The sequence below is a fragment of the Cutaneotrichosporon oleaginosum genome (assembly GCF_008065305.1).
Source record: "Cutaneotrichosporon oleaginosum strain ATCC 20508 chromosome Unknown ATCC20508_contig02, whole genome shotgun sequence".
Lineage (NCBI taxonomy): Eukaryota > Fungi > Basidiomycota > Tremellomycetes > Trichosporonales > Trichosporonaceae > Cutaneotrichosporon > Cutaneotrichosporon oleaginosum.
In genome coordinates this window covers 2469402-2495167 of record NW_027072171.1, presented here as the reverse complement: position 1 = coordinate 2495167, position 25766 = coordinate 2469402, and the positions used below count along the sequence as shown (strand labels likewise).

At 54.5% G+C, this 25766-nt stretch overlaps 15 protein-coding genes across 15 annotated transcripts; 7 read left to right on the top strand and 8 right to left on the bottom strand.

Annotated features, from left to right (window-relative positions):
- Positions 1–69: 69 nt before the first annotated feature.
- COLE_02666 (uncharacterized protein) lies at positions 70–2805 on the top strand (the record flags this gene model as incomplete). The annotated part of the gene is made up of 15 exons (XM_018420974.2): positions 70–144; positions 212–330; positions 365–596; positions 636–727; positions 766–809; positions 844–873; positions 932–963; positions 998–1015; positions 1053–1140; positions 1176–1654; positions 1689–1772; positions 1805–1990; positions 2027–2125; positions 2160–2332; positions 2373–2805. 15 exons carry the CDS (start codon positions 70–72, stop codon positions 2803–2805), a joined length of 2184 nt encoding a protein of 727 aa, XP_018276225.1.
- A 73-nt stretch (positions 2806–2878) lies between these two features.
- Positions 2879–4304, bottom strand: COLE_02665 (uncharacterized protein; the record flags this gene model as incomplete). The annotated part of the gene is made up of 2 exons (XM_018424175.2): positions 2879–3907; positions 3942–4304. 2 exons carry the CDS (start codon positions 4302–4304, stop codon positions 2879–2881), a joined length of 1392 nt encoding a protein of 463 aa, XP_018276226.1.
- A 381-nt stretch (positions 4305–4685) lies between these two features.
- COLE_02664 (uncharacterized protein) lies at positions 4686–5003 on the bottom strand (the record flags this gene model as incomplete). Its single annotated transcript, XM_018424176.2, has 3 exons — positions 4686–4724; positions 4795–4866; positions 4917–5003. 3 exons carry the CDS (start codon positions 5001–5003, stop codon positions 4686–4688), a joined length of 198 nt encoding a protein of 65 aa, XP_018276227.1.
- Positions 5004–5840: 837 nt separating this feature from the next.
- COLE_02663 (uncharacterized protein) lies at positions 5841–6370 on the top strand (the record flags this gene model as incomplete). The annotated part of the gene is made up of 5 exons (XM_065626224.1): positions 5841–5886; positions 5922–6016; positions 6093–6143; positions 6181–6234; positions 6269–6370. The coding sequence occupies 5 exons, from the start codon at positions 5841–5843 to the stop codon at positions 6368–6370; spliced, it is 348 nt and encodes a 115-aa protein (XP_065482493.1).
- A 54-nt stretch (positions 6371–6424) lies between these two features.
- Positions 6425–7815, bottom strand: COLE_02662 (uncharacterized protein; the record flags this gene model as incomplete). The annotated part of the gene is made up of 5 exons (XM_018426941.2): positions 6425–6553; positions 6596–6694; positions 6745–6952; positions 6990–7507; positions 7675–7815. The coding sequence occupies 5 exons, from the start codon at positions 7813–7815 to the stop codon at positions 6425–6427; spliced, it is 1095 nt and encodes a 364-aa protein (XP_018276229.1).
- A 626-nt stretch (positions 7816–8441) lies between these two features.
- On the top strand, positions 8442–9123 carry COLE_02661 (uncharacterized protein; the record flags this gene model as incomplete). Its single annotated transcript, XM_018420975.2, has 4 exons — positions 8442–8528; positions 8580–8750; positions 8793–8991; positions 9032–9123. 4 exons carry the CDS (start codon positions 8442–8444, stop codon positions 9121–9123), a joined length of 549 nt encoding a protein of 182 aa, XP_018276230.1.
- A 715-nt stretch (positions 9124–9838) lies between these two features.
- On the bottom strand, positions 9839–11098 carry COLE_02660 (uncharacterized protein; the record flags this gene model as incomplete). The annotated part of the gene is made up of 4 exons (XM_018420514.1): positions 9839–10192; positions 10246–10369; positions 10400–10552; positions 10605–11098. The coding sequence occupies 4 exons, from the start codon at positions 11096–11098 to the stop codon at positions 9839–9841; spliced, it is 1125 nt and encodes a 374-aa protein (XP_018276231.1).
- Positions 11099–11327: 229 nt separating this feature from the next.
- Positions 11328–12937, top strand: COLE_02659 (uncharacterized protein; the record flags this gene model as incomplete). The annotated part of the gene is made up of 7 exons (XM_018421535.2): positions 11328–11584; positions 11619–11703; positions 11743–11909; positions 11946–12066; positions 12113–12209; positions 12245–12742; positions 12777–12937. 7 exons carry the CDS (start codon positions 11328–11330, stop codon positions 12935–12937), a joined length of 1386 nt encoding a protein of 461 aa, XP_018276232.1.
- Positions 12938–18777: 5840 nt separating this feature from the next.
- Positions 18778–19287, bottom strand: COLE_02658 (uncharacterized protein; the record flags this gene model as incomplete). The annotated part of the gene is made up of 3 exons (XM_018420517.2): positions 18778–18914; positions 18951–19061; positions 19098–19287. 3 exons carry the CDS (start codon positions 19285–19287, stop codon positions 18778–18780), a joined length of 438 nt encoding a protein of 145 aa, XP_018276233.2.
- Positions 19288–19376: 89 nt separating this feature from the next.
- On the bottom strand, positions 19377–20351 carry COLE_02657 (uncharacterized protein; the record flags this gene model as incomplete). The annotated part of the gene is made up of 1 exon (XM_018419766.2): positions 19377–20351. The coding sequence occupies one exon, from the start codon at positions 20349–20351 to the stop codon at positions 19377–19379; it is 975 nt and encodes a 324-aa protein (XP_018276234.1).
- Positions 20352–20697: 346 nt separating this feature from the next.
- Positions 20698–21655, top strand: COLE_02656 (uncharacterized protein; the record flags this gene model as incomplete). Its single annotated transcript, XM_018424177.2, has 3 exons — positions 20698–21050; positions 21119–21327; positions 21360–21655. The coding sequence occupies 3 exons, from the start codon at positions 20698–20700 to the stop codon at positions 21653–21655; spliced, it is 858 nt and encodes a 285-aa protein (XP_018276235.1).
- On the bottom strand, positions 21656–21998 carry COLE_02655 (uncharacterized protein; the record flags this gene model as incomplete). The annotated part of the gene is made up of 3 exons (XM_018424178.2): positions 21656–21732; positions 21769–21863; positions 21898–21998. The coding sequence occupies 3 exons, from the start codon at positions 21996–21998 to the stop codon at positions 21656–21658; spliced, it is 273 nt and encodes a 90-aa protein (XP_018276236.1).
- Positions 21999–22185: 187 nt separating this feature from the next.
- COLE_02654 (uncharacterized protein) lies at positions 22186–22644 on the bottom strand (the record flags this gene model as incomplete). Its single annotated transcript, XM_018419763.2, has 2 exons — positions 22186–22471; positions 22613–22644. The coding sequence occupies 2 exons, from the start codon at positions 22642–22644 to the stop codon at positions 22186–22188; spliced, it is 318 nt and encodes a 105-aa protein (XP_018276237.1).
- Positions 22645–22834: 190 nt separating this feature from the next.
- Positions 22835–24318, top strand: COLE_02653 (uncharacterized protein; the record flags this gene model as incomplete). The annotated part of the gene is made up of 3 exons (XM_018426225.2): positions 22835–23089; positions 23124–23262; positions 23306–24318. The coding sequence occupies 3 exons, from the start codon at positions 22835–22837 to the stop codon at positions 24316–24318; spliced, it is 1407 nt and encodes a 468-aa protein (XP_018276238.2).
- An 873-nt stretch (positions 24319–25191) lies between these two features.
- COLE_02652 (uncharacterized protein) lies at positions 25192–25764 on the top strand (the record flags this gene model as incomplete). Its single annotated transcript, XM_018419767.2, has 2 exons — positions 25192–25571; positions 25608–25764. 2 exons carry the CDS (start codon positions 25192–25194, stop codon positions 25762–25764), a joined length of 537 nt encoding a protein of 178 aa, XP_018276239.1.
- Positions 25765–25766: the final 2 nt, after the last annotated feature.

Here is a 25766-nt window from a genome sequence, read left to right as displayed (position 1 = left end):
ACCCAGCTAATAGTTGTTCAGGTCATTGCCCGGCCGGCCGACCACGTCTGTATCCAAGAGCCGCCAGTCATGTCGAAGAAGATTGATTTATCCCTCTTCCGTGGTGACGATTCTGACGATGAGATTGGTCTCTTACCTCTGAAGGTCAGTCGGACGTCACACTTCATTTCTCGATCACCCGATATCACAGAAGATCACTTGCTCATGGCAGCGCAACCCAGTCGAACTTGATCCGCTCAAGTCTCGAACTTTTGCGCACGGAGTGACGAAGAAAACGAAAAAGGATCTTGAGAGGGAAGAAGAGGAGAGAAAGCGTGCGGAAGAGGAGGCGTTCGTCCGTGAACATGTGCCCTGCTGATCTCAGCGCAACGCAAAGAGCTCTTGCAGAGTTCTCAAGAACATTTGATGGGCCAAGTACAGGACCGTCGCAGGGCCATCCTGGAACAAGGAGTGGTGCCCGGCGTACCTTTGTACGCGCAGGGGAAAGTGCGGATGAACGCCAGCTACGGCTGACTCCAGCTGTAGCATCTGCACCCATGTCTGCTTCAGCGGATCCGCGAGTCGCTAGACCCTCCATTGACCGCGAACGGGAACGGGTATGTGCTAAGGTCGTGGATGGCGCGGATTGACAACAGACTGCTGAACAGTTCCGTCTCCCCTCTCCACCTCCTGCACCGAAGCCTCGCGGGAAGCGAGCAATGGATGCCTTCTTGGAGGAGATCAAGAGGTACTGACCAATCGCTTTGTTGAGGCTGATCATTCCAGCAACCAGGAAGCGAGGGACGCCCGATACGGGCGGATGGCACAATGTAAGGGCACATTCATCGCGTAGTTGACTCGCAGCTGAAGGAACATCCGTCACAGCATTGGCAGGTATGTCGTAGAGATGGCCAGTCGCAGATTGTGGACAGCAGCATACTGAGATTTTCAGCGTACGACCGCGGCAGGCAAGTACTTCAAGAGGTAAGGCAAAGAGCAAGCGTCGCTGACAGCACAGACAACGAATCTCTGCGTCGTGAGTGCGAATCCGGGAAGCGAGCTCACACTTCAAGAGTAACTTGCCGAGCAGCGTCCATGAACGGGAGCTGGGCCTATTGTTTGCGCAGATGGGACCTGTTGCGACCATCAAAATCATGTGGCGTAAGAACCGTTTGAAATCCTATGCTGACCGCCAGCGAGGGCCGGTTCGGACACTCAGCCAACAGATCGCTTCAAGCCTGGTCTGACAGGGTTTGTCGCGTTCATGGCGCGCAAAGATGCTGCCGGCGCTCTCGCCCGCTTTGATGGATACTCGTTGAACGGCAACCGTCTTCGAGTTACCTGGGCAAAGCCAGTGCAGTTGCCTCGCCACCCCGCGTATGGTGAGCTCAACCAAGCCAATGCACGCGCTCCTCGCCTAGACTCATCCGGCTCTCGTGATGGGCGATCGGGACGCTCATCTCGCGGACGAAGCCAATCCCCGGCGGGAGAGCAACAGACGGCCATAACTGCGGATTTCAAGCGTCAACACTGGGTCGACCAGGTCAGCGCTGACGAGCTCAAATTCGTCGAGGAAGTTTCCAAGAGGATACGTGACATCGGGCCTGGATTGCTGGATACGCTCAAAGACAGGGAGCAAGATAACCCCAAGTTTCAGTTCTTGTTCGATCAAGAGGTAGGTCTGCATTCAGTCACGACTGACTGTGCAGAGTGCAGTGTATCATGTTTTCCAGCACCTCTTGGACGCTCAATACGAATTCCCAGACCCTCCTCCCCCCTCTTTCAAGGAAGACGTGCGCCGTGATTTAGATGATGCTGACCGCAGGGGTATGCTTCAGCTTACTCGTCAGATTCAGACGAACGGGAAGAGATTGCATCGACCAGTAAGGTCAGCCTTGGGGTGCTCGCAAAGCGGCGTTTGGAAGCAATGCTGCGCGTCATGAGCGGCAAGCGAGTGGAGATTGCTCGGGCCATGGAGTTCTCTCTCAAGCGCGCGGATGCTTACGAAGCGGTGAGCAGTCTAGCTTTGCGCTAGCTGATGGTTCAGGTTACCGAAATTATCTGCCTCAGCCTTTGCGTGGAAGCAACGCCCATCCCCCGCAAGATCGCAAGGCTGCACCTTGTGTCGGATATCCTCCACAACTCGGTGAGGCGATAGGCTCGCTCAACTGACACTGAAGTCATCCTCGCTTCCCAATGTGTGGCGATATCGACAGTCGTTTGAACGCCGTCTTCCCGCCGTATTCGAGCACTTCGCGATCATACACTCCCGCCTTAGGGAGTACTCGAGCACAATGTCCGCCAACGTGTTCATTCAGCAGGTGGACGCAGTCTTGGATATCTGGGAGGGATGGTGAGTCGAGGCGTGGCCAAGGACTGAGCTGACAAGTTAGGATGGTTCTCACCGCCGAGATTCAAAACCGACTGCGCAAGCTGCTGCATGGCGAGTGCACACTCGCCTCTCTCGCCGAACCGCAGGCTCTCAACGAGTCAGAGCCAGAGCCTAAGCCCATCGTCAAATCGGCAGGATTCAAGTCGTCGTTCAAACGGGTTGATCCGCTCGCAGCAACAGCGGCGCCTCACGTCTCGGTAGCAACAAGCGTCACGGAGGATTTGGATGGCGAGCCCGTCGAAGATCTCGACGGGGAGGAGCTGGACGGAGAGCCGATCGACTTCCAGGATGGAGGATCGGGTGAGCCTTTCGAGGACGTCGATGGGGAACCTGTGGACGTTGATGATGTCACTACCGTAAGCATCGGCACAGCGCTCGACGGAGAGGACGGAGAGGACGGAGAGGACATGGAAATCGATATAGACGACGAGTAGGTCAACTGCAGACTGCTTGCAGCGCATATAGGGCATCATCCGTCATGGGATGTATATAGTATACAGCTATGAACTACTGTGTCATCTTCAGGTCGACTACCCCGCTCCACATCCTGTCGTTGATCTTGACGGCTTTATCAAGGGCTCCCTTGAGCCTGCGGATCTCGTCCTGGAGCGCTGCCACGTCGGCTTGCTGACCGGAGGGTGCGGATCTTGCTGAGCCGTGGGGGGGAGGCTGAAGTGGCACTGCGCGTACGGTATTGAGCAAATTCGTGCGGTTGTTTGGCCGCAGAAGTACCCCTGCATCCTGGGCGTCCTTGGCTCCTCGATTGGTGCGCATGCGCTCCAGATTCCGCACATCCATTACTGCCCAGTCGTCTGCGCGGACAGATTTGCCAATAAGGTCGGCAGGGCTGGGGAGGGTCGACAAGTGGGAAATTGCGCCGCGATGCGCCGAGATTGTGCGGATATGCTGGTGCGAAGGAAGCGAATGGACGTGGATGTCGCCAGCAGAGGTTCCCACCAACAAGTGCGTCGCGCTGAGGGAGAGGCTCAAACAGGTAATCGCAGCGTCAACGTGGACACAGGGGGTCTCGACGGTGACAGGGGGCGCACCGGCACCATCTCCACCAACGGCCTCAACCCTACCCATCTGCGCCTTTCGCTTGTACAGCGGGATGATGTAGACGTCGCCTGCCCTGGTACCAGCGTAGAGGAAGCGCTCTGCCGGGTCAACCGCCAATGTCGTTGGGACAGCAGACGCGGGCAGGACAAAAGTCGCGAGTAGGTCGAATGGCGCGGCGAAGGACCACATCTTGACTGTACCATCCTCGGACGCAGTCCAACACCGCCCACCAGTTACCCCGGCTGTCTTGCCAAGCGCCACCGCGGTAATGGTGAGCGTGTGATCACCTAAGCTTCCAAGAGGCTTGCTGTGCGGTGAAGACGAGCTCTCAGTGTCGATGAGCTGGGACACAAGGAAGATGTGCACCGACCCATCCGCGGAGGCAGTGACGAGGTACGCCGAATCGCTACTGTAATGGACGCTCGTCACGGCGCGATAGTGCGCGCTCCAAGACGCGAGTAGCAAACCCGACGCAATCTGGGGTAAGAACAGCTCGTGCCTGTGACATTACCTCCCACAAGTACACTTGACCGTTTGGGGACCCGCCAGCGACCCAGACACCGTTAGGTGAGATGCTAAGACATGACAGCCGCTCGGGCAAGTGGCACTTGAGATGTTGCTGGTCCTTCTGCCAGGCCCACACTCCGACGATTGCTTTGCCCTCCTGCACAGCCCAGACGGTGCCGCCCAGGCCGTTGCGGCTGGGAACATATGCGAGACAGTTCTTTTCGTTACTCGAAGTCTTGAAGGCCTGAACGTGGGCTGTGGTGGCGAGATCGTGCAGCTGGATGGAAGGGGTGAAGGTCGTACGAGCTGAGGTTTGTGGAAGCCCAGTCGCTGAGCTGGCTGAGAGAATCAGCTCTTGGAGTGTCATGGCGGGTGGGTGGCGTTGTTGTTGAGTTGCAAGTCGGCCTTTGATAGCAGACTTTTGTGGGTCACGTGATTTACATTTGCGTTGGACAGCCTCCACCAATGCCAGGGCGGACGCACGGAAAGCATTCTATTCTGAACCAGCGTTCACACACCCGGCCTCGAACAAGCTACGGCTACGAAGAAGAAGGTGAATGTCAGACATCCGAGTAGTATGGTAGCACTGTCTCAGCCTCAGCTATCCGCCCGCCCCTCCGACTACTGACGGCCGCGTACTGGGGCATCCGAAATCCGGTAGATTGTTGCATCCATTTTGTGCGGCACAGATCTATTGTGCTCGAGGCGGGGAGGCATCGGTGTCCTCCCACTCTAGTCCTAAGGCTGCTTAGGCGAGCTTCTTGAAGAGCTTGGGGGCGGCGCAGGCCTGCAAAGGTTAGCGTCACATGACGAGAAGACGTGCCGACGCCGCGGTGGACGTCGGACGTTGTACTCACGTCGACGCAGTGCATCACGTGGAACAGCTCCTCAACGCAGTCCTCACCCTCCCAGCCCTTACCGGCCTCGATCTGGAAACTCAGTCAGTTGTTATTCTGCATCGGCCACCGGATAAACACACCTTGTCGGCGCAGTGCTTGAAGTGCTTCGCGGCGTCCTGGCACTCGTTGGCCTCGCAGTCCTCACGGATAGCGGGTGCTTGCTTCATGTCAGCGTTGGGACCTTCAGCGCAGCGGCTCAAGGCATGGCGCGCCCCGCATTCACTGGTCGTGAACACTTTGGACCGCGCGCGTGCCACTCGCTGACGCAATGCCGCTGTCGGTCGGGTTAACGGGGCTGACTTACGTCCTCGGGCTCTTCCTCGTCCTCCTCATCCTCGTCCTCCTCGGCGTCCTCAGCGGACTCCTCCTCGACGTCGTCGGCGGGGGCCTCCTGCTCCTCCTCCTCAGGTGCCTCGGCGTGCGCCCTGTGGGTCAGCGGTGATGGGGGCATGTGCGGCTCTTGGCGCGCAACGTACGTGGGGAGGAAGAAGGAGGTGAGGGTGGAGAAGAGGGAAGTCGACGTCTCCTCGATGGCCATGGTGAACAAGTGTCGTTGAAGCGATGGAAGTAGGTGCTAGCGACTTGTTGCATCAACTAGCCTGGCATTGGCCAAGGCCAGGGTGGTGGACCCCGGACATGGCTGGGCGGGCGAATGCGGAGCCGGGATCAAGCGGCATTATTCTCGGTGGCACTTGTGAAGTGCGAGGCAGGTCCGTCATGCACACCGCACACACACATCTAGCACCGCGTCACCTCGCCTGCATGCGCCTGACTCTCATGTTCTCAAGCTTCCGCGATTCAGCCCCTCGGCGCCCCGAACGGCAAGGGCGCTTCGTGTTGCCACTTGAGGGGTATATAATGCTGATATTCTGTGAGGATGAATCAATACACTCAAACAGTCCATTCCCTGCCTCAGCCAACAACTCCGGTGGAGGTATCCATTATTATTGTCGTCTCTCTCGCTCGATCGCTCGCTCTTGTCGACTCGAACGACTCTCCGCAGCATGTCCAACCAGAAATCCAGCAACACTCTCTACGCCGTCGCGGACTGTGAGTGCCGCTGAGCGCCGGTCGATTGATGCCAGTCTGCCTCATTCCCATGGGGCTGCCCACCCCGTCTGTTGGTCCGCAGATCGCTGAGTGTCAGCGCGTGCTTGAGAAGAGCGGCCTGGAATACAGGGTGGGTGGCATCTTCTGCACCGATCGCTGACCTCGTGTAGCTTCAGTGAGGTGTACTGGATGGATGGATCACTGACCTCAGCGGCTACGGAACGAACGTCGAGGGCCCGTGGGATAAGGTAATGGAGGTAAGTTGGCCGCACGGGTTGCAGTGCTGATGGGCAGGCTATCGGAGCGTGTCATGAGGCTGTGCACAAGATGGGCACCCCTCGTATTGCGGTACGCCAAACGGACTGCTCACCGTTGACCTCAGACCGACATTCGCATTGGTACGCGTACAGACCGTGAGATCTCCAGCGGTGGCAACGACCACAAGAAGGCGCGCGTGGAGGAGATTCTCGCCAAGAAGGAGTGATGGTGTCATAGCGGTTTATGTACATGTATGCACTGTTCACTCTCAGGCTCCCTCTCAATCTTCTGACTCTGCAATCCATTCGGCGAACTTGTCCAGCCGTTCTTGCTCCTCTAGATCTTCTCCAAATGAGAGGCCGCCAGACTTGCGGAATCTCTCCTTGCCAGAAAAGATAGCGGCAGACACCTTCAGTCAGTTGTCTGTCCATTGGTCGGCTTTCTAACTCACCCTCTGCCCGCCGAAGTACCGACCGTCCATCTTCTTAACGCATGCCTGAGCTGCGACAGGGTCCTTGAACTTGACTGTCATCACCCCTTCCTCCTCCTTCTGCAGCGTTAAGGTGCCCGGAAATTGAGTTCGCAACAGCGCCCACTCACGTCGTAAAGAACAACACTCGTGACAGCCCCGAGTGTCTCGGCCTCTTCACGAACGTCCTCTTTCAACTCCAGGATGAGTTCTGGTTCCTCCTCCAATTCCCTCAGCTTGAACATGCCCTTGAGCACCACAACGCGACCGAGCTGGGATGAAATGTTGCTGGAAGCCCTGGCTCCGTCGTCGTCGTCGTCAGAGTGCCAGGTGAGCTTGCTGAAGAATCAGCCGTCCCCTCGAGTGACAGACTTACCTCTCAAGTTGGCGCATTCGTCGCTTCATGCGGCTCTTCTCTTCCGCCGTCAATGGCTTTTTCTGTGGAGGCTGGTGTGTAGCCTTCTGGGCCGGCTCTGGATTTGCTTCAGATGTTTCGCTTCGATCATATTCTGCGACGCGGACACGCATGTTACCGTACCCCGCTCCCAGCTCCAACTCAGTGTCGTCAAGTAATGTGATAGCCAAGTCGACGCTTCCCTCTTTAAAATACATGACCAAAGCATCGCCCTTGAACTTGCCATCGTCGTCATAGTAGAGCTTTATGCGGGGCTTGCCTTGATCATCGACGTGAAGCACTCCAGCCTTGCTGAATACCGATTGAAGGAGGTCGACGGTAGTATTGGGAGGGAGGTTACTGACCCAGACCGCAGTCTTCTTGGATTTGGGACCGGTCATCTGTACTTTGGCTGGCCTAGCCTCCCGGTTGTTTTCCTTGTCTCCCGCCTTGCGCTTCTTGATCTTTTCCTCTCGTGCTAATACGGGGGCTGCGGGCACCTGCTCAACAGTTAGTTTGTGACTTGGCCGTGATCAAATGACTTTCATTTTCGTCCACACCCGCAACAGCGTAGGCTGACTGCTGCGCTTTGATAAGGTCATCGTCCAGCTACCACCCCGAGTTAGCAAGGCATGAGTGACACGGCGTACGCCGCAGCGCTTCTCACGAGAGCTATCCAAGTCTTCCCAGTCCATTCATATTCTTGACCGGTCTGTTCGTCTTCGTACTGCCACTTGCCGGTGATTTTGTCGACATGGGCACGCGGATCTTGCTCAAACTTGCCCCAGATTGGTGGCGGAGCAGACATTATGCGAGAGAATGAGACAGTAAGGGGACGCAATAATCAACAACGTCGATGGCGATAGGGAGAGAGAGAGTGTGCAGACATATGTTGTCTGTCACCAGTGACGTCTTGGATCATCAACGGGGGCAGGTTTATCAACAAATAGGAAGCCTTTCAATGCCGCGTCATAATCAAGGAGGCTGTGCTCCCTGTGCTGTGAAGCCAACCCTGACAGCTGGGATCAGCGTCTCAAGCTCTCAAGCCTCAGATCCTCAGATCTTCGGATCGAAGAGGATCAGAGGTGGAGAGCCTTCTACTATATCACAGCGATCACAGCCTCCTCTCAGCACGCGCGCTCGCAATCTCTCCAACTCCGGTGTTGACAGTTCTCGGCTCGACGGCTCAGCGGCTCCTGGCCGTTCGCGATTTGGCCCCACTTTGGCCACATCCAATCAACATTTCCCCATTCCCCAGGCGCGTCTTTGGCTCTGGCACAGCAGGCGCAGTGGCGCGCGTGTCCGGATCTCCCACATCCCGCGACGCCTTCCAGCACACCCAACAACACCCCTCTTAAACCTTTCCATCCACAACGATCCTAATCTCTCCCACGCTCATTCTACTCGTCACTCCCGCATCGACTTACATTCAGCATGGCCGCTGTCCCTGACTCTGAACTGCTCTTCTCGCGCTCCTACATTCCTGCCGCCGTGCAGGCCCGTGTAGGGTCGGACATCGAGGTGGGTCGTCAGTCATGCGGCGCTTTGGCCGGACACCGTTGACCCGATAAGATTCGCCCTCTGGCCCAGTCAGATAACGCCCGAGGCCATTTCGATCTGTTGACGGTCCTCACCGAAGCTCCACAAGTCAGCGCCGAGCGCTACGTGGAGCGCTTCCAGTCTATGAAGGCATGCAAGGACACTTACTTTACCGTTGCGTTCATTCACAAGCCCACGGACAAGGTTTGTCCAACACTTCTCATATACCATTCTGATCAATATTAGCTCGTTGCTGTGGGCACTGTCTTCATCGAGCGCAAGTTCCTGCGCGGGACCGGTATTGTCGGCCACATTGAGGACATTGCCGTCTCCAAGTCCATGCAGGGGCGCAAGCTGGGTCTTCACCTTATCAACACACTCGAGGAAATCGCTCGCTCATGCGGCTGTTACAAAGTCATCCTCGACTGCAGCAAGGACAATATTCGTACGCATAGCATGCACAAGAAGGTACTGACCCTTCCTAGCCTTCTATGAGAAGTGTGGCTTCAAGCACAAGGAGTACGAGATGGCAATGTACCTCAACAACAGCACTCGGGTCCCCAACGCGCGGATGTGAAACATTCATTGCTCTCCTAACACGGTCGCTCTCTTCAAGGTTGTACAATGCTGCGCGCCTCGTTCGATTGAATTGCAGTATCCATACCCTCCATTCACGAGTCACTGGTATGCAGTCTGCCCATGTCATCGTCGCCGTCCGAAGGCTCCCGGCCATGACCGCGCAATGAAGTACACAAAAACTTTGCTTCACCGTGCAGTTGTCTCATAGCCTCACAGCTCTGAAAGTCATGTTTTCCAAGGTCTTTCGCCGTCTGGGCATATATACAAAAACGATCGCAAGCAGTTGGTCAAGAAGCAGCTGCATCATGGGAGCCTGAGCATGTCGTGCGGTTCCCATTTGCTAAACCCTATGACGACTGATGGTGCCATGTTCTCTAGCCTCACCCTTATCAGTAGACCGTTCGATCATTCCATTTAGTGGTTGCTAGCATCTCTCCTTCCCGTCGGCGTCACCGTTCTTAGAATTCCAATGCCTCGCTCAGAGCCATGTATGCTCTGTGATGGCTCCCATACTACAGGTTTGACGAGTGCAGACAATGGCAGTATCGTCCCCTTCTGGCCGCCTCGATGAGTGTCTCCTACCGCACAACCTTTGGGCCGGCTAACTGCGACATGGCGCCTTGAACAAACTTCTCGATTCGATAAATGTCGTTCTCCGACAGGCCGTGCTCATCGCCAAACGCGTACGCGAGTGTGGCGGGGTCGTCTGCTTGTCAACTCTGTCCGAAGATAGCGAATACCACCTGGCCGAACCACAAGATGAAGCGGGGGATGTTCCTCACTAGAATCAGCTTGGCTCTCCGTGCTCCGGCTGACGCTATGTCGATTTCAATTACGACTTGGTCAACACCGCCTACTGTCTTGTTATCCTGGACGTCCGCATTTTCAAAAGCAGATGCAGGACCTCTCTTTTCTTGGCCGCATGGTGCTGACTGCTGCCACACCCGGACAATCCCATCCGATCCACCCGTGACCACCAAGCCGTTGTGCGTAGAGGTCACTGACCACACGCTGGTGCAAGGATGCGACAAGACTGCTATCTGCTCGCCACATTCGTCCCAAACACGCTGAGACGTTAGACGTTTAGAGAGAGGGATAGCGGTCATTTCGTGACGCCTACCGCAGTCTTGTCCTCGCCACAGGAGATCATACCGCGCCGCATGGCAATAACCTGATAGATGTAATCCTTGTGACCGGACAACGATGCGATGACTTCCCCAGTGTTGCTCCATATTCGGATGATGCTGGGATGAGCCAGTTGAAATGAATCTCACCTATCGTTGGATGCGCTAGCCAATTCGCCCGTCGAGAGTAGTGAGATGCTTCGAACTGGCTCGGGGCAGCACTTGAATCGCTGTACAGCTTCTCCCCCTGCGTTCCACAACCGTATCTCTCCATCGGCTTGGGATGAGCGGGAAGCAATATCACTCCTTACCACTAGCAGTGATACAGGCAATACCTTGCCATGACAAACCGGACACGATTTTGACATCCCACACTGCTTGCTGATGTCCTTCCAGCACCTGATGGCACCTCCAATCGTCGCGCTCGCACTTCCAGATGCGAGCTGTGCAATCCCAGCTGGAGCTAGCCAGCAGCTTGTGCAAGTCACAGTAGTGCAACGCACAGACGTTGTGGGTATGTCCTATCAAGCTCGTCGTTGGTTCATCAAGTAAAGTGTCAAGTGAATGGATCAGGATCATGGTCGAATTGCCTCCCGAGGCCAGCCAGCCACCCGACTCTCCGTCCTTCGATGGGATGTGGGCAAGACTGTTGACGTACGCTTCGTGGCCTCGGAATTCCGCTTCGAAGGCATATGGCGAGAGAGTGACATCGCCGGACTGTCTCGTCCATACGGACACGAGCCCATCCCGCGCACCACAAGCTAGCCGCATGCCACCGTCGAGGGAGACAACCGTCTTGATGTCGCTATCATGCCGGCCGAGCTCCTGGACGATTTGGTAAGCCCCCATAGTGCCCATGATGGATCCAGATCTTGAGAACAATGGAAGGAGGAGGGCTGCGGCTAATGGTAGGCTATAGGGCCGGTCGTACCCGAGGATAGCGGAGGCCCACACGCACAGACCTCCACTTGCCTCATCGGACCACAGTGCTGTCCACTTTGGCCATCCCGTCTCGTCCGCCCACTCCACCTTCGTCGTCTATACCGTTCGCTCGGCGTCGCTTCAGCGGCCCCTCAAAATGATCCTTGCGCGCTCAATTCGTCCTGTTTCCCGGGTTCGGCTTCTCGGTGGAGCTGCTGCTGTCGCCATCCGCACCCCCGCTACCCAAGTCAGCGTAAACCCCTGCCTAGTCGGCGCGCTTCGGAGATCGATATACGGCAATTCGACTCAACGGGCGCAACAACTTGAGCAATCTCCACAGCTCACGCTGCCACAATTCTCACAGACGGACTCGCAGATCATAATTCACTGGGGTGATGGGCGGAGCTCGACCTTGTGAGAGCGACCCGTAAAGGTTAGCTGACCTCAGTGACAACCAGTTTTTGTACGACCACTGCCGCTGCCCGTCGTGCTTCCACCCCAAGACGAAGCAGCGTCTCAAAACTCTTGGGCCCGTGAGAAACGCTTCCCTTCGACCGCTAATGTCCTATTAGGTCCAGCCGGACGTAAAGGTCAATTCCATTGAAGCCAAGGACGGAGCCATCCATATCTCGTGGGGAACGTCCCCTGCTCACCAATCCATTTTCCCTCTCGCCTTTCTACAGCAGGCATCGTATGACCCGCCTATGATGAACCGCGACCGGCTTCTGGACCGCGTCCCGTAAGTGGAGCAATGGTTGCTGCTCATCAACGTCAGTCTGAATCTCTGGGGCGCCAACATTGCAGAGCTTCCACCTACCGTCACGTACAACTCCGTCATGCCCGATAAGGCCGGGGCTGATGCCGAGAAGGGCGTTCTCAAGTGGCTTGAGAAGGTGGTGGGTAATATTGCCCCGACTCGCGCCTTGAAACGGCTGACCCTAGCACGACTTTGGCTTCTGCTTTGTGACCGGCGTCCCAACGTCTACCGCAGCTACAGAGGAGCTGATTCGTCGCATGTCGTTCATCCGCGAGACTCACTGTTTGTTATTCAGATCGTTCGTGTGCTTACCTTAGATGGCGGTTTCTGGGACTTCACGGCGGACATGTCCAAGGGTGATCTTGCTTATAGCAATGAAGGCCTGCCGGCTCACACGGACACGGCTTACTTCACGGATCCCGCCGGCCTGCAGATCTTCCACTGCCTGTCTCACCCGTGCCCTCCCGGCACCGGAGGGGAGACTCTTCTTGTGGACGCCTTCTACGTCGCTGATCAAATTGCGAAGCGTGACCCAGTGGCGTACGAAACCTTGTCGCGTCTGGCTGTTCCCTTCCACGCCTCAGGCAACGAGGGTACCATGCTGCGGCCTCCTATCAGCCAGCCAATCCTGCGCCACGATCACATGGGCCGTTTGCAGCAGGCACGCTGGAACAACGAAGACCGCTGCGTCCTGGGTGAGGGATGGACCCCCGAGGATGTCCGCGAGTGGTACCGGGCAGCACGTGTCTTTGAGGATATTTGTACAAGCAAGGAGGCCGAGTATTGGGTCAAGTTGACTCCTGGGACTGTAGTTGGTGAGCCCCTCCGGTGGCATTGCTTACGGTGTAGTCATTGACAACTGGCGTGTCATGCACGGCCGCGCAGCCTTCACGGGACAGCGTCGTATGTGCGGCGCCTATGTAGGCGCCGATGACTGGCGCTCACGCCGTCGTGCACTTCTCCAGCAGTTTGGTGTTCATGGCGCTGACCAATGGAGCTCTGGATGGTAACGGCGAGTGATAATTGATCAATTGACCATTGCATGGGGTTGCAAACCATGCATTGTTTCGTAAATAGTGATCTAAATGTTAGCTGTGCACGATCCACATAAACTTGCATTCCTCCACTTGGCGGGCAACAGATCGGGAGCGCTTTGCACCTGGTTTGGAGATCGAGCACGTCTTGATGAGTGCAAGCCCAATGCCAGTCTTGGTGAGAGGAGGGGGCGATAGAGTAGAACACGCCGCTGTCAGGTCCTGCATAGCCAGTCTCAGCAGGAGCACGGTTCCGATCGACAATCGTGGGACCACAGAATACTGGCCCGAACAGAGCATCGACGCATGTGGATAATGGCAGCACAGCTGTGTACGCTATTAGCACCTGTTGGCCTGGTAGGAGGGTGCGATGTTGCGCCGGAAGGACAAATTCTGCATGTGAATTTTGGCGAGTTCAATTTCGGTGTTCTATACATAAATACTGAAGTCATGGCTGGCTCCCACGATGTCAAAGGTAGAGTGCATGGTCAAAGACCACATTGCGATCTCGATTCCAGCGTCGTTTATAAGGTGAAAGCCTGTCAATTTGCTGCCCTTTCCTCCCAATCCTCTACTGGGCATACGTGGCTCGGTTGCCTTGATTAGGAAGCGAAAACAAGACGGATGGAGACTTCAGTATCGACCTGAGCCCATCCTCCTCTTTGGTGGAAGGACATGTGTGACTACACGTGGGACTCATACACCAGCAAGCTGTTCACACGCCGGTAACAAGTGGATTGAAACTGCCCTACTGTCCTCGATAGTACCTATTACTGGGAGAGGCGGAATGTAGTCTGCTTAACGAAGTGTTGGTGCATTCTCAAAGTCAACCTGGCTGAAGCTCGGGCGAGGACACTGATTCTAGCATCTGGTGCCACGCTACTTCGGCATGAAGCATCGTCAGAGATACCAAAGCTGCTGGGGGAAGCGGATATCTGATATTTTTGTATCGCCACCCACATTCAAGGCCGTCATTGCGCAGACTGAGTGTGAAGTTCCGGGGAAAAGATCGTACCCTACCCTCCGAAATTGTAGGCAGAAAAGCCCATCGGATCCCCTTTGCGAGGTGTGGCGAGCAGTCACCACCCCTGAGACATGGCTTTGCTCAACGAGGTGGGCGATTGCAAAGCTTTTCCAGTCACGAGTGGTGATTATCTTATATCTTATGAATACATTGTGCGAGTGTAGCGATTGAACTTACAGCTGATTTGCTAACTGCGACCCTGACCAGAAGTTATCTCTACAATGTGGTGCTGGCTTTGTCAATTTTCATCGCATCAATTATGAGATCGTGTGGATTGTTTAGAGACAAAATGGAGGGACTGTCGTCCCGAAGTCACCCTGGATGGACTGCCTAGATTCTGCGCGGATATTCATAGGCCTAAGGACATTCCACACCCGTTTGTATTCTTCATCGATGGTGTGTATGCTGACCACAGTGATGGTGAGCACGGTTGAATTTAGTGCACCCGTTCACCCAAGAATGACTCGTGGGAGGGCTAAGAATACAACAGCTCATATATGCTTGTGTCATCTTGCGTGTTGTGCGCGATGTCATGAGCACAGACAGCATGTCGAACTCACTTAGCAATTTTCCGCCCCCCTTGGTATTCATGAACGTAAAATGTGCAATCGCAGCCCATTGAGATATGGCCTGTGCACGGGGCTATGTGGCTCGTCTTCAATTCTGGGTGGATGTGCAGCAGATATGCCCACAATGCTCTCAACAATTATCGATACCTCTCACCCTTAACAACAGAGAACATGGTTGGATCTTGAATATGCACCATGATGGGGAGACTCCTCTGAAATATTTTTACCGGTGTGTTACTCGGCGCCAGTCCAAAACCAATCCAAATGTACTATGTCAACATCGACGATGGCACAGTGGACAACGCCCAGATGGGCGATGTCCAAGCTGGATGTCCCAAAGCGCGAACATCCTCTGTGCTGCCGACTTTACGACACAAAACACGTCATCCATCAAATGAAAATGGCCCCACTGAATAATGGAACATATCCACCGAGCATGGCGACATTTTCCAATTGGGCGATGTTTTGCTTCTGTAATTGTTGGTTTTCAATAGACAACTCGAGGGGACCTTGTGGACCAAAATGCATCTACGCACAAATCATAAGAGTTTCTTATAATTACTTCTCTACACCACCTTAGATCCATTGTAAGCGGCTAAACCACCATGATGGGGGGAGATATGCCTTCTGACTATCGTTCTATGAAATCAACTATTGAAACAAATCAAAGCTTACGTTCATCGATCGCTTGCAAGAGGGAGGTCCTTAACTCTCACCCAAGTGGGGAGGAGCCACTGAAATGCACCACCCTTTGGGCTGCGTCCTATCTTGCCACGCATCTATCGATACATAACTCTCATTATTGAATGAGGGTAATCGTGCCATACACAGTGGACTGACCGCCTACATGAATCCCGAGGCACCCGGGGGGTAGTCGTGCGCTAGTTCCCATGATTGCTTCTCCCTTGGCCACCTGACAATCCTCAGACAGGATCTCCGCTGGATGGTCCGTCAGTTACAGGTCAAATAGATGTCTACTTGTGAAAAATTTGCGAAGTACCCACGTCTCTCGTGGCTGATGTCTGGATAGTCAACATGACAACACCGACCGATACCAGCGGAACTCGTTGCGGCGAGCGTACACAGCCACTGCGGAATGAGCTACCTAATGATTTGTTGTGACATAGCCAATTGTGTGGTTCATTCCGTTCATGTTCGCCCACCTGTAAAAGCGCTGACCAGATTTGGGAGGCCGTACTAAACACTTGTTGGAAACAGAGTTGGGGACAGCACAGGAGACGTCTGTTATAGAATCTCGAGTGGAACAGCAAAATGGGACTGGCATAGTACATGGAGGTAAAGACAGGCTTGGAACACCACAATGGGACTGGCAGAGGTAAAGACAGGCTTCACAGGTCTGGACCTCATTTTGGTCAGGGAGGAGGAGCAACCGCACGTGCATCTCAGTCACTTCAGTTGATCAAACAATGTGTAATCCCATGCAACAAGGTGTCTCATCAAGACAAATTGGCTGTTTTCACCTCAGATCCATCAAAGAACACGTAATACAAGGGTGGAAGCGATTGCATCTGCATGATGATACACTCTCCCCAGATGCACAGAAGTATCGCACTAACTGGGCGAAGCTTCTTTCCCCGTCCAATGCGACAAAGAAGCCTGCGTCCTGATTCCTTATGATTCGGAGTTTAGCGACTGTAGATGATCTTTGCGAGGAAACCGTTTGATAGGATCTAAGCGGAAGATGGCACAGCATTGAAATTCCATGTCTCGATTTATTCCCACTTAAGGTAACTGTGTTGTTTGTGAATGCTACTTCCGGTAATATTGCAAGCAACACAGCCCTCCATTGCACCTTCAATGGCTCAACTTCACGGCTCCGTTGCTGCTGTGTCAGCTCTCCTTTCAGGCTGGGTGTTCAAAACATCAATTACACAGCGGGTTCTTGCACCCACAGAGTGCCGCTTCACCTGAAAGGCTCTCATGAACAGAGCTGGTCGGTACTGAGGTTAAAAGAAGTTACATGCGCAGAACGTCAGAATTCGGCTTGTCTCGGATATGACACCCAGTCGGAGTTGCATACAGCAAAAGTCATATCTCTGTAAGAATGCTAGACTTAAGCGTCTTGCCCGAATCTCATAGCTATCATAAGAAGAGCCACACCACCCAGTGCGTCTTAGTTCCTTTGAGGAGTGGTCGTCCTACCACCCGATGCAGAAACAGGAAGCCGGGATTTGTAGCCCGACCGGCCCGAGGACTTGCTGAGTAGAGTTAGTTGAAATAGCAATCTGCAGAGCGTGGCATCGGAAATCGAGCATGACGGTTTCAGAAGCTCAGGATGCTCGACTGCAAATCTATACTGTATCTATGCTGTCAACACAGTAGGCAGCGGCAGAGGGGATAAGACGACATGCTTAAACTGACATGAGTGCTGCCCCTACCAAAAATGCTGTAACACAGAGTAACAGGGGCTCAGATACAGCGAAGAACGAAGCATTAGAGTGCCAATTTTGGAAGGTAAAATGGTGACACTGCACACCTTGATGTTTGAATCATCAACATCACCCACGCTGAAGATGGTGGATACAGTCGCGTTATAATCACCCTTTTGGGCCTAATTGTAGGTATTTTGCTTTGTCCGACGTCTGCAGAACACTGCAACTCTTAGTTATTTCTAAAAGACTACCCTCTCGTGACACAAACATCACTTCCTGATCCTTCCGCCTTGTACTATGTACTTAACGATGCACTTCCCCAAACTGTTCATTCAGAAATTTGAAGGGTACGAAGTGGAGCATTAGTGTGATTTGAACATCATGACAAAGCACAACAATAATGCGAATCAACGGTCAGTACTGTGTCTGACAATAGTGATGATGCAAACCCCTACAACCTGGCATTGCCGATTTGGAGCCCTTTCGGCAACTTCTACGCCGGGAGGATTGTGCACCTCTCGCAGGGACAAGTGCACTCATTGAGGCTGCTGGACCACAAGGTGCCCACAATCATTGTTACAATTCAACTCTACACTTCGATGACTGGTTAGAGCAGTTGGAACGCTGCGGAAGTGTTGCAGATATACTGCTGTTGGAGAGTGAGATCTCATTGACATTCATGATGTGTTTTTACCTCATTGGATCCTCACGGACGCATTGTGGTCCACCATGTTTCGTCGAATTATCGAGTACAGATTATCAAAAGGCGTCGCGACGTATTGCCTATATAAGCAATGTTCTTCTGTACTTTTCGATGACTAGAGCTTTGTTTAGCACGCCACAGAAGCACTGGCGGAAGTCACTCTGCTTGCCTACTGTAAATTGGGGCTTGACTGTCACCGAAGGGGGCCCAGCAACGCTTTGTGGTGCATTTCGACCGTACTTCGCGCTGGTGTCCTGCCCACCGAAGGAAGAGTAGCAGTTGTGTGACCAGGGCTCATATCACGTTGGCTCTTAAGCAAGCAGTGAGAACGACAACATCTCCGTGTGAAATGCTGTTCAGCAATTTCCGCACACAAACCGTGAGCATTCGAGCCTCAGACCCATGGGTGTACGTCTCCGCAGTCAGTCAATTGAGGTTCGCAGGCCTCCACACAATACATGTTTGTGCATCGCTTAACAAATGTAGCCATGTTGAGTTATTTGCTCTGTTCTTTCAAGTGTCCATGGGAAAGCCAACAGAACCGCCATTGCTAACCATCGAGTTTCCCACTTCTGTCATTCTCACCCCCGTTACTACTACCTTTGGTATGGAGGCTGAACTTACGCCATTCTGACTTTTGCAGTTGATTGGCAGACTAGATCCCGTCATGACACAAGATGCACCAAGAATGATTTTTCTCAAAGTCAGTCGGCTATGGAAACCTGTCGCACAACAATTAGGAGCGTCTTGCCTTGCAGATAGATGAATGAATGAGCATGAAGGCTCTTAGTAGACCATGTATCTAGTGCGTGGGACTGAGCACTTGTGGCCCCTCGCGTACGGTGGTTCCGGACGCTGAGTCTAAGTCTGTAGCACAAACTCGTGATCTCTCAGACTATGACAAACAACGGGTTCCAACATCTGCTATGCGAATCAAAAGTGGTTTCGGTGCGCCTTGCGCCTCGAATGCAACCTGGAAGGTCCTCTCCTTGAGTATGCATGAACACTGGGATTTCGTGTTTTTCAGGGTCACCTTCCAGAACATAGATCGTCAGTAGAAGCACACTAACCGTGGCCGGAGCACAAAATGCATGAGCCTAGTTAGGCAGTTGCCCAGACCTCGAGCCCTAGACAATCGAATGAATGTCCTTTCTCGCTGAAAAGCGCGGAGCTAGAGCACAGCACCTCATTCTGAAACGCAGGCGAGGTTGCAGAGGAGTTGCGCGAGAATGTGCCGTCGAGCAACAAGCCATACGATGCGCCACTGAAATCAGCAAGTCAGGATCAGATCCACCCTTACCCGCCGCCGAACGAGATAAAATTGGTTTCACAAAGTGCGATGTATTGGTTTCGCCCTGTCCACTGGAAAATGCGCGGCTTGCTTTCTCCTTCGACGAATTTGAACATGAACCTTTCATGTTAGTGGCCACCTATCAAGCACACTTACGCTTCACCTGAACCGTAGTATGTCCCCTCTCGCTTTGCAATAGGCTCGTTGAGGTAGACTCCAAAAACGTGACCGTCCATGTCACGAGCGACCAACAGACTGCCGGCCGTCTTGTGGGTTTCTGCGTATTTCGCAGACTCGCGATAAAGCGAGGAAAGAGACGCTCCGTGTTGGTCCAAAGAGACAGCATGTAAGCAAAGGGTGTACGACAATGGGGCACCTACAAAGCAAGTTCCATGTGTCGTAGATTCGCTGTCGAGCGGGCAAATGTGGCTGCAGCTAACATGTCAGTATCGATTCACCTCGCAGTACGCTTACAGCTTCTGCCTGGGCCTGAGATAATACAGGTGTGGTATTCTCACGCCGGCCTGAGAGCTTCAAACCCGATATGTCCGAGTCCTCGTCCCAGCGACCATCACCGACATCTCGAAATCCTGGAGCGCCAGTCGGGGGTACATAGGTCCCCGCAATCTGGTCACGAGTCGCAAAGGGAGAGGTGTGGCTTACATCAATAGGAACGGCAGTCCGTGATGGAGGTTCAGGCTCCCCAGCGAGCTGTTGTATGAGATTCGGACCGAGAACAGATCGCTTCCATCTAGTGGCGAGCTTGGACGTGGACAAAGCGTCGACAAGAGATCGGGGCCGATTGGATGAGGAATCTGAGGACTCTGGGACTGGAGGAGGCCGAGGTCCGAATGAAGACCCACCATTATTCCATGATGGGTCATCTGTGAGCGAGCGCTCAAAGTCGAGTGCTGAGCCTTGTGATGACATTCTCCTGAGAGACTTTGCGGCCGAACTGTGGCTTCCGACGCGGTAGGGAGAATGAAAAATAATATCGGCGCCAGCCTCGGACACCCTTGGCGGAGAGCTGGGTCCAGTGAAGGTGGAAAAGGAGCGTCGTCCACGAAGGGGTCGGTTGCGGGAACGAGTCGGCGAGGTCTCCACCGAGCGTCGCGAGGCCTGTCCAAAATCGGGCTCGTCTGATAACAAGTCGACACGAGGCTGCGTGCTGCGAGAGGAGGAGGACGGGCGCGAGGGACGCTCGTCCACCTCATCGAAGGACATTAGAAGATCGCCAGAGTCAAGGTTAGCGGCGCCATGAAGATGCCGTGCGTTGATTGACATCGGCGACGTGGTTGAAGTCGGAGACGAGGCCACTGGCGCGGAGTGGAAGTCGCCGAAGTCTGAAGAGGAGGAATGCTCATGGGTTCTGGGGTTGGAACAATTGAACGTGGGCGATCGGAGGTCCATTGCACAAAGACAGCAAGGGCTGCGCTTTAGTTCGCATGTGCAGCCTTGAATGGGAAGAGTCGACCTCTGGTGAATGGAACCCTTGCAGACAGCACACCTACGTCGTGAACACCTCCAAGACGCCGTGACGGGGGGAGCGAGACCAAGCCAAGACGCGCGTATGAGCTGAGAGGGTGAGAGCAATGAGATGTGGACGGAAGAGGTATGCTGCACATGACGTCGATGCCGATCCCCATCACCGTTCCTCGACACGGGACCTAATTCGGTTGTGGACAACTCTCGAATCTTGGACTGGACGTCTCCCGGATTCTAGTCGAAGGCGGGTTTTGCCACTGCTCATCGAGTCATGGGTCGGACAAAACGAGCGCGCAAGGTCCCCCTGGTCGCCACAGAAAAGCCAGTGTCGTCTACCTCACATCGGGTAACCCAGTCGACGATTTCGCGATTCCATACTCTCCTTAAACGACGGAAACGGATCGAGCGGCAGTTGGCGAGTTCGGCATCTTCTGAAAGGCATGAGACTCTGGAGAAGGAGTTGGCAGAGATCAACGGCCAGTTGACTGAGATGGGTGGCCTGGAGGCGTACCAACAAGCAAGCTCCCTAGGTCAGTCATCTCAGCGGGGAGGCGACTCCTCACACGTTCTCATCAAATGGCTCAAAGGTCTCCGCACTCTCACCACTTGGGTTCTGCCGCTCCGGTGAGTTGCCCCTTCCCCCCCCCCCCCCCCCCCCCCCCCCCCTCTCCCCGTCACCGGCTAATTCTGAGCATGTTGGAGATTGGGGCTCTGACGCCGAACAACTACGCGTCCTGTTCAAAGTGGATACAGAACCATCCCATAGACCTCCGGTCTCGACACCCGAGCATCATACAAGAGGATTTCCTTCTTCGCAGCGAGCCGCAGACGGATGAGCAACGTTTCGACGTGATAAGCTGCAGCTTAGTGTTGAACTTTGTACCGGATCCGAGGGAGCGAGGTGGGTCTCACTACCATATCTGCTGACGACAGGACGAATGCTTCGCCTCTGTCGCGCTCATCTGCTCCCTCGACCCTCCTCGATGTTGTTCATCGTCCTCCCCTTCCCGTGTGTCAACAATTCGCGATACACCACCACCGAATCGTTCAAACAGCTCGTCACTTCCTTAGGCTTCAAACTGGAGCAAGAGCATTGGCGGCCCCACGGCAAAGTGGCATACTGGTTGTTCCGATGGGATGTGGCTACAAGGGATATCTCGCAGTTCCGGCGAAAGCGGATACTCAACGATGGAGCGACAAGGAACAACTTCACAATCCTCATAGAATGATTATAACAGGATCACGAGTATCAAGAGAATGATGAGGATAAGGATGAGGATGGCGATGCACCATGAGCTGCGAGTGTCTGGTTCATCAGCTGCCGGTCCTACTGAGGATTCACCTTCATTCTTGCGGAGAAAGTCTGTCATTGTCCTGGTAACTCTTGACAGTCGCGACTGTGTAGAGTCGACCCGTGTCGACAGCTCGTCCAGCATTCTGTAATCAGACCCCCTTCACACAGGCAACTCACTCGCTATGCTCCGTTACCTCCTGCCCGATCAACCCCGCTTGAGAGGCCAGTGTTGAGAGCGTTCCAGAGATGTAGCCGAGGGTGTCGTCTTGCCTGCGCATAAGGGTCTATGTAAGCGGTGTCGCACAGCTTACACCCACTTGCTGCTCTTCGCGCTCCCATCGTTCAGCTTCAGCATGGTCGTCGTTGCTCGTCGACTCGTCGTCGTCGTCGCGATATGGGGTGTACTTAGAATCATAGCGGGGTCGCGAGATGTCCAGAACGTTTGTCTTCAGGCGCTGGCATGAGTTACAACGCTGGGCGCAAGTGACGTACGGCAACTTTTGATGTCACGTCGTTGACAAACGCGCGCCTCTCCACAATTTCGGCATGTTTAAGACCCCATCGGTCCCCATGCTGTTCAACCACGCGGACCGACTCGTCCAGGTCCTCCAAATCGGCCTCCAAAAGGTTTAAGGCTGTTTGTAACTCTTCCTTCGCATCGGATAGGCCTTGAGAGTCGCCCCCAATTGTCTGGATACGCTGATATGATTCCAAGAGGCTTCCGACGTTGCCTATGTTTGCCTCCACGTCACTTATCGTCAGCTATGCAAGGAGTGAACGTAGCACGCCTCAGGCTCGTCTGCGACACGATTCAGAACTTTCCATCCTCACAAGGCGCAAGCCTACCATCTCGCTTTCGAAATTGGCGTCATATCGGCGGATGCGCGCTCACCTCTTCGCATCAACGTATGGGTCGCGGGACATGCTGAACGAGGTGGTGGAAGTGGGAAGATCAACAATAACTTGCGGGAGTATTTACGGAGGTACGGTGGGTGTGCGTCATAACCCTCCAACAACACTTCAGACCTCCACTATTGCTGGATCTTCCCCGTCTCTTGGTCGCCCTGCTCGGCCCTTCGTCCGAAGACACGACTCGCACCCAACCGCGCAGACGATGGGAGACCCAAACAAGTATCGAAAGTCAAGGTCCTTCCAAAGAAGGCTCACGCTGTTGACTAGCATAGCGCTATGCGCTCTCCTCACATGGGTCGGCTACTGGTCCTACTCGACCGACCAAGCCATGTCGGGGCTCTGGGGTTGCGAGATGGCTTACATGTACCCATCATTCTCTCCACTGGAAGGAGTTGACACTGCGGGGTCTCGCTATGCACTCTTCCTCTACCGGGAAGGAGGGATGGATCCGCCAGTTGTGCGTGCAGGTCATGCGGCACCGTTGACGCCAGCCTTCGGGACATCCTGTCATTTTCATTCCTGGCAACGCTGGATCATACAAGCAAGCGAGGTCCATTGGAGCCTCGGTAGCAGCGCAATTCCATAAGGGGAGGGATACGACGTGGACCAAGAGCGTCGATCTTTTCACTGGTAATTTGCACCACACAGGATTCTCCCCGTCTAACTGGTACAGTAGACTTCAACGAGGATCTCTCAGCACTCCATGCCCCCACCCTTCGCTCTCAAGCCCAATTTTTAGTCAAAGCGATCGCACGTGTATACAGGGCATACGAGCACCTCCCTGCAGACGAGCGGCCGGCTAAGGTCATCCTCCTGGGACACTCTATGGGGGGAATTGTCGCCCGTCTCGCCTCGACCATGGCTCAGCCAACTATGTGGCAGCCATCACCTGTGGACGTGATTCTCACGATGTCAACGCCTCATTTACAACCTCCTGCGCCGTTAGACCCGGAGATGGAGCGGATTTACGCTGAAATCAACTCCGTGCGGTACTCGGACCCCTCACCCCTACTAATTTCCATCTGCGGCGGCACGTCGGACGTCCAAATCGTGTCGGACGCATGCGCTCTGACGAATAGCCTAATTGGCCGCGACGATGGCTTTGCAGTGTTCACCACTGGCATCCCCGGAGTCTGGACGGGAGTGGAACATCAAGCGATGGTCTGGTGCGACCAAGTCCGATACCGAGTCGCACGGACTTTGCTCGACATGGGCGAAGCGGCTTCTCGTCAAGGCAAGCTTTCGGCGGCTCAACGGTGGCTACTGGGAATATCGGAAACACAGCCAGCTTTGCCAACACTCGACACCACAACTCGAGTCGAAGTGGTCGCGTCTCGCATGGCGATCTTGCTCAAATTGACCTATCCTACAGAGGTGTCACTGGTTAGCCCACCTGTCACTGCTCAATTCTGTGAAGAGGAAGGTGTGTGCTCTGATCAGACCTTTTCTTCGTACTCAGTACCGTGGTTGCCAGTCTCTGAACGCCCTTTCCCTCTGCTCGGGGAGGGAAGCAGACCCGAGGAGTCCGTCTTTGTCCTGGACTTCGATCTGCCCGAAGTGAACCGCGGATGGTTGGAAATTCGTCACCCGCTAGGCGCGTCGGTACATTCTGGACCTCTTGTCGATCAGACCGTCGTGGGCTCTCGATGGAGTGAGTGGCATCACCGCACGAGGCTGAACGCGTAGAGCAAGACCAGCGTTCGGCTGAACCGACTCACCTCGCTCTTCACTTCTCCTCGCGGGTGGTGTCTTCCCTGGTGGCCTATCGCCTAACTGTGGAAACGGACGAATGCTCAGGTTAGGCGCACCTCCCGTTCACGCTGACGTCGTCCACTAGATCATATGGTCACTGTGCGGTTCACTTCATCGCCTAGCGTATCCTTGCATTCCCACTCGCACGAGTCACGATTCTATGCCATTCGCGATGGAAGTGTAACCCTGCACTCTCACATCAGCGGGGCACCCTTCCAGGGTCACCCACATTCCACCAGAGGCATCAACCTGGACATTTATCAACACCCAAAATGTCTCGTTCGCTCCGTCAGCGTCACAGTCGACCCGTTCGCATCCTTAGCGAAGGCAGTGCTTCGCCTGCGCATTGCCGTTGTGATGTGGTGCGCCGCCTGGGTTGCAGTCGTGTTGTTTTGCCAATTGTCACAATACGCTTCCGATGGTGAGTCAACATTTGGCACTCTCCACTCACTGCAGCCTCTCTTCCATCATTCTCCGAGGTCATCGATCAGCGTGGAATCCATCTTGTGTTGATAACAACTGGCCTTTGCACCGTGGCACTCCTATTCCAGCACCTTGGCAGTGCTTTTGGGCTTGACACCGGACGTCTCAGCTTAGGCCTCACCAGAGTGTCATACTTGCCTCTCATGATCGTGGCCGCGGTGTGGTCATGGGGAACCATGGCTTCGGTCTACCTCCTTCAGCAAATACTGCTGGCTGTGATCGGAAAGTTTCTGCGGCCTGCGAAGGAGTGAGACAACCTTTTGTTGCGTCACTGACTACTGGAAACTCGTCGCTCAAGAAGATTGCCTTCCCGACAGATATGCGATGTCATCTCGGGCGATCTTGGGTCTGGCGCTGCTAACTCTCATCGCCATCGGCGTGCCACACCGCCTAGTATTTGGCGTTCTTTACGTTGTGCAGTTTTCGTTGACTGCATACGCCGCAGAAGCGGGCCCCGTGCGTATCCCAGCTGCTGCCTATCTAGCTAATTCGCAGTCATCACGACGTCACCTCCTGGAAACAATGCTTCTGCTCATGACATTCCTCCTGCCTCTCAACCTTCCCGCATTGGCAGTTTGGGGAAAGAACTTCTGGATACACGGCCAGCACGCACTGCCAGAAGACCGCTCAATCTCGTCGGTCTTACCCACCCTGATCATGGTCATGGTGGCGAGTTTTGAACGTCCCTTGACAGCTGCAGCACAGTGAGTACCGCCTTACGAGTTGCGCTGATGTGGCAGGGCGCGGTTCGTTGCTAAGTGGGGGGCAGCCTTCGCTGCCGTGATGGCATTCACCTTCGCGCCTGGTCGCCCATATCTCCTAGGGCCAATTGTCAACGTTGTGTTCATCATCGCCAGCGTCCTTATGGCCGCGACTGTTTCTATAAGGCGGCAGTGAGG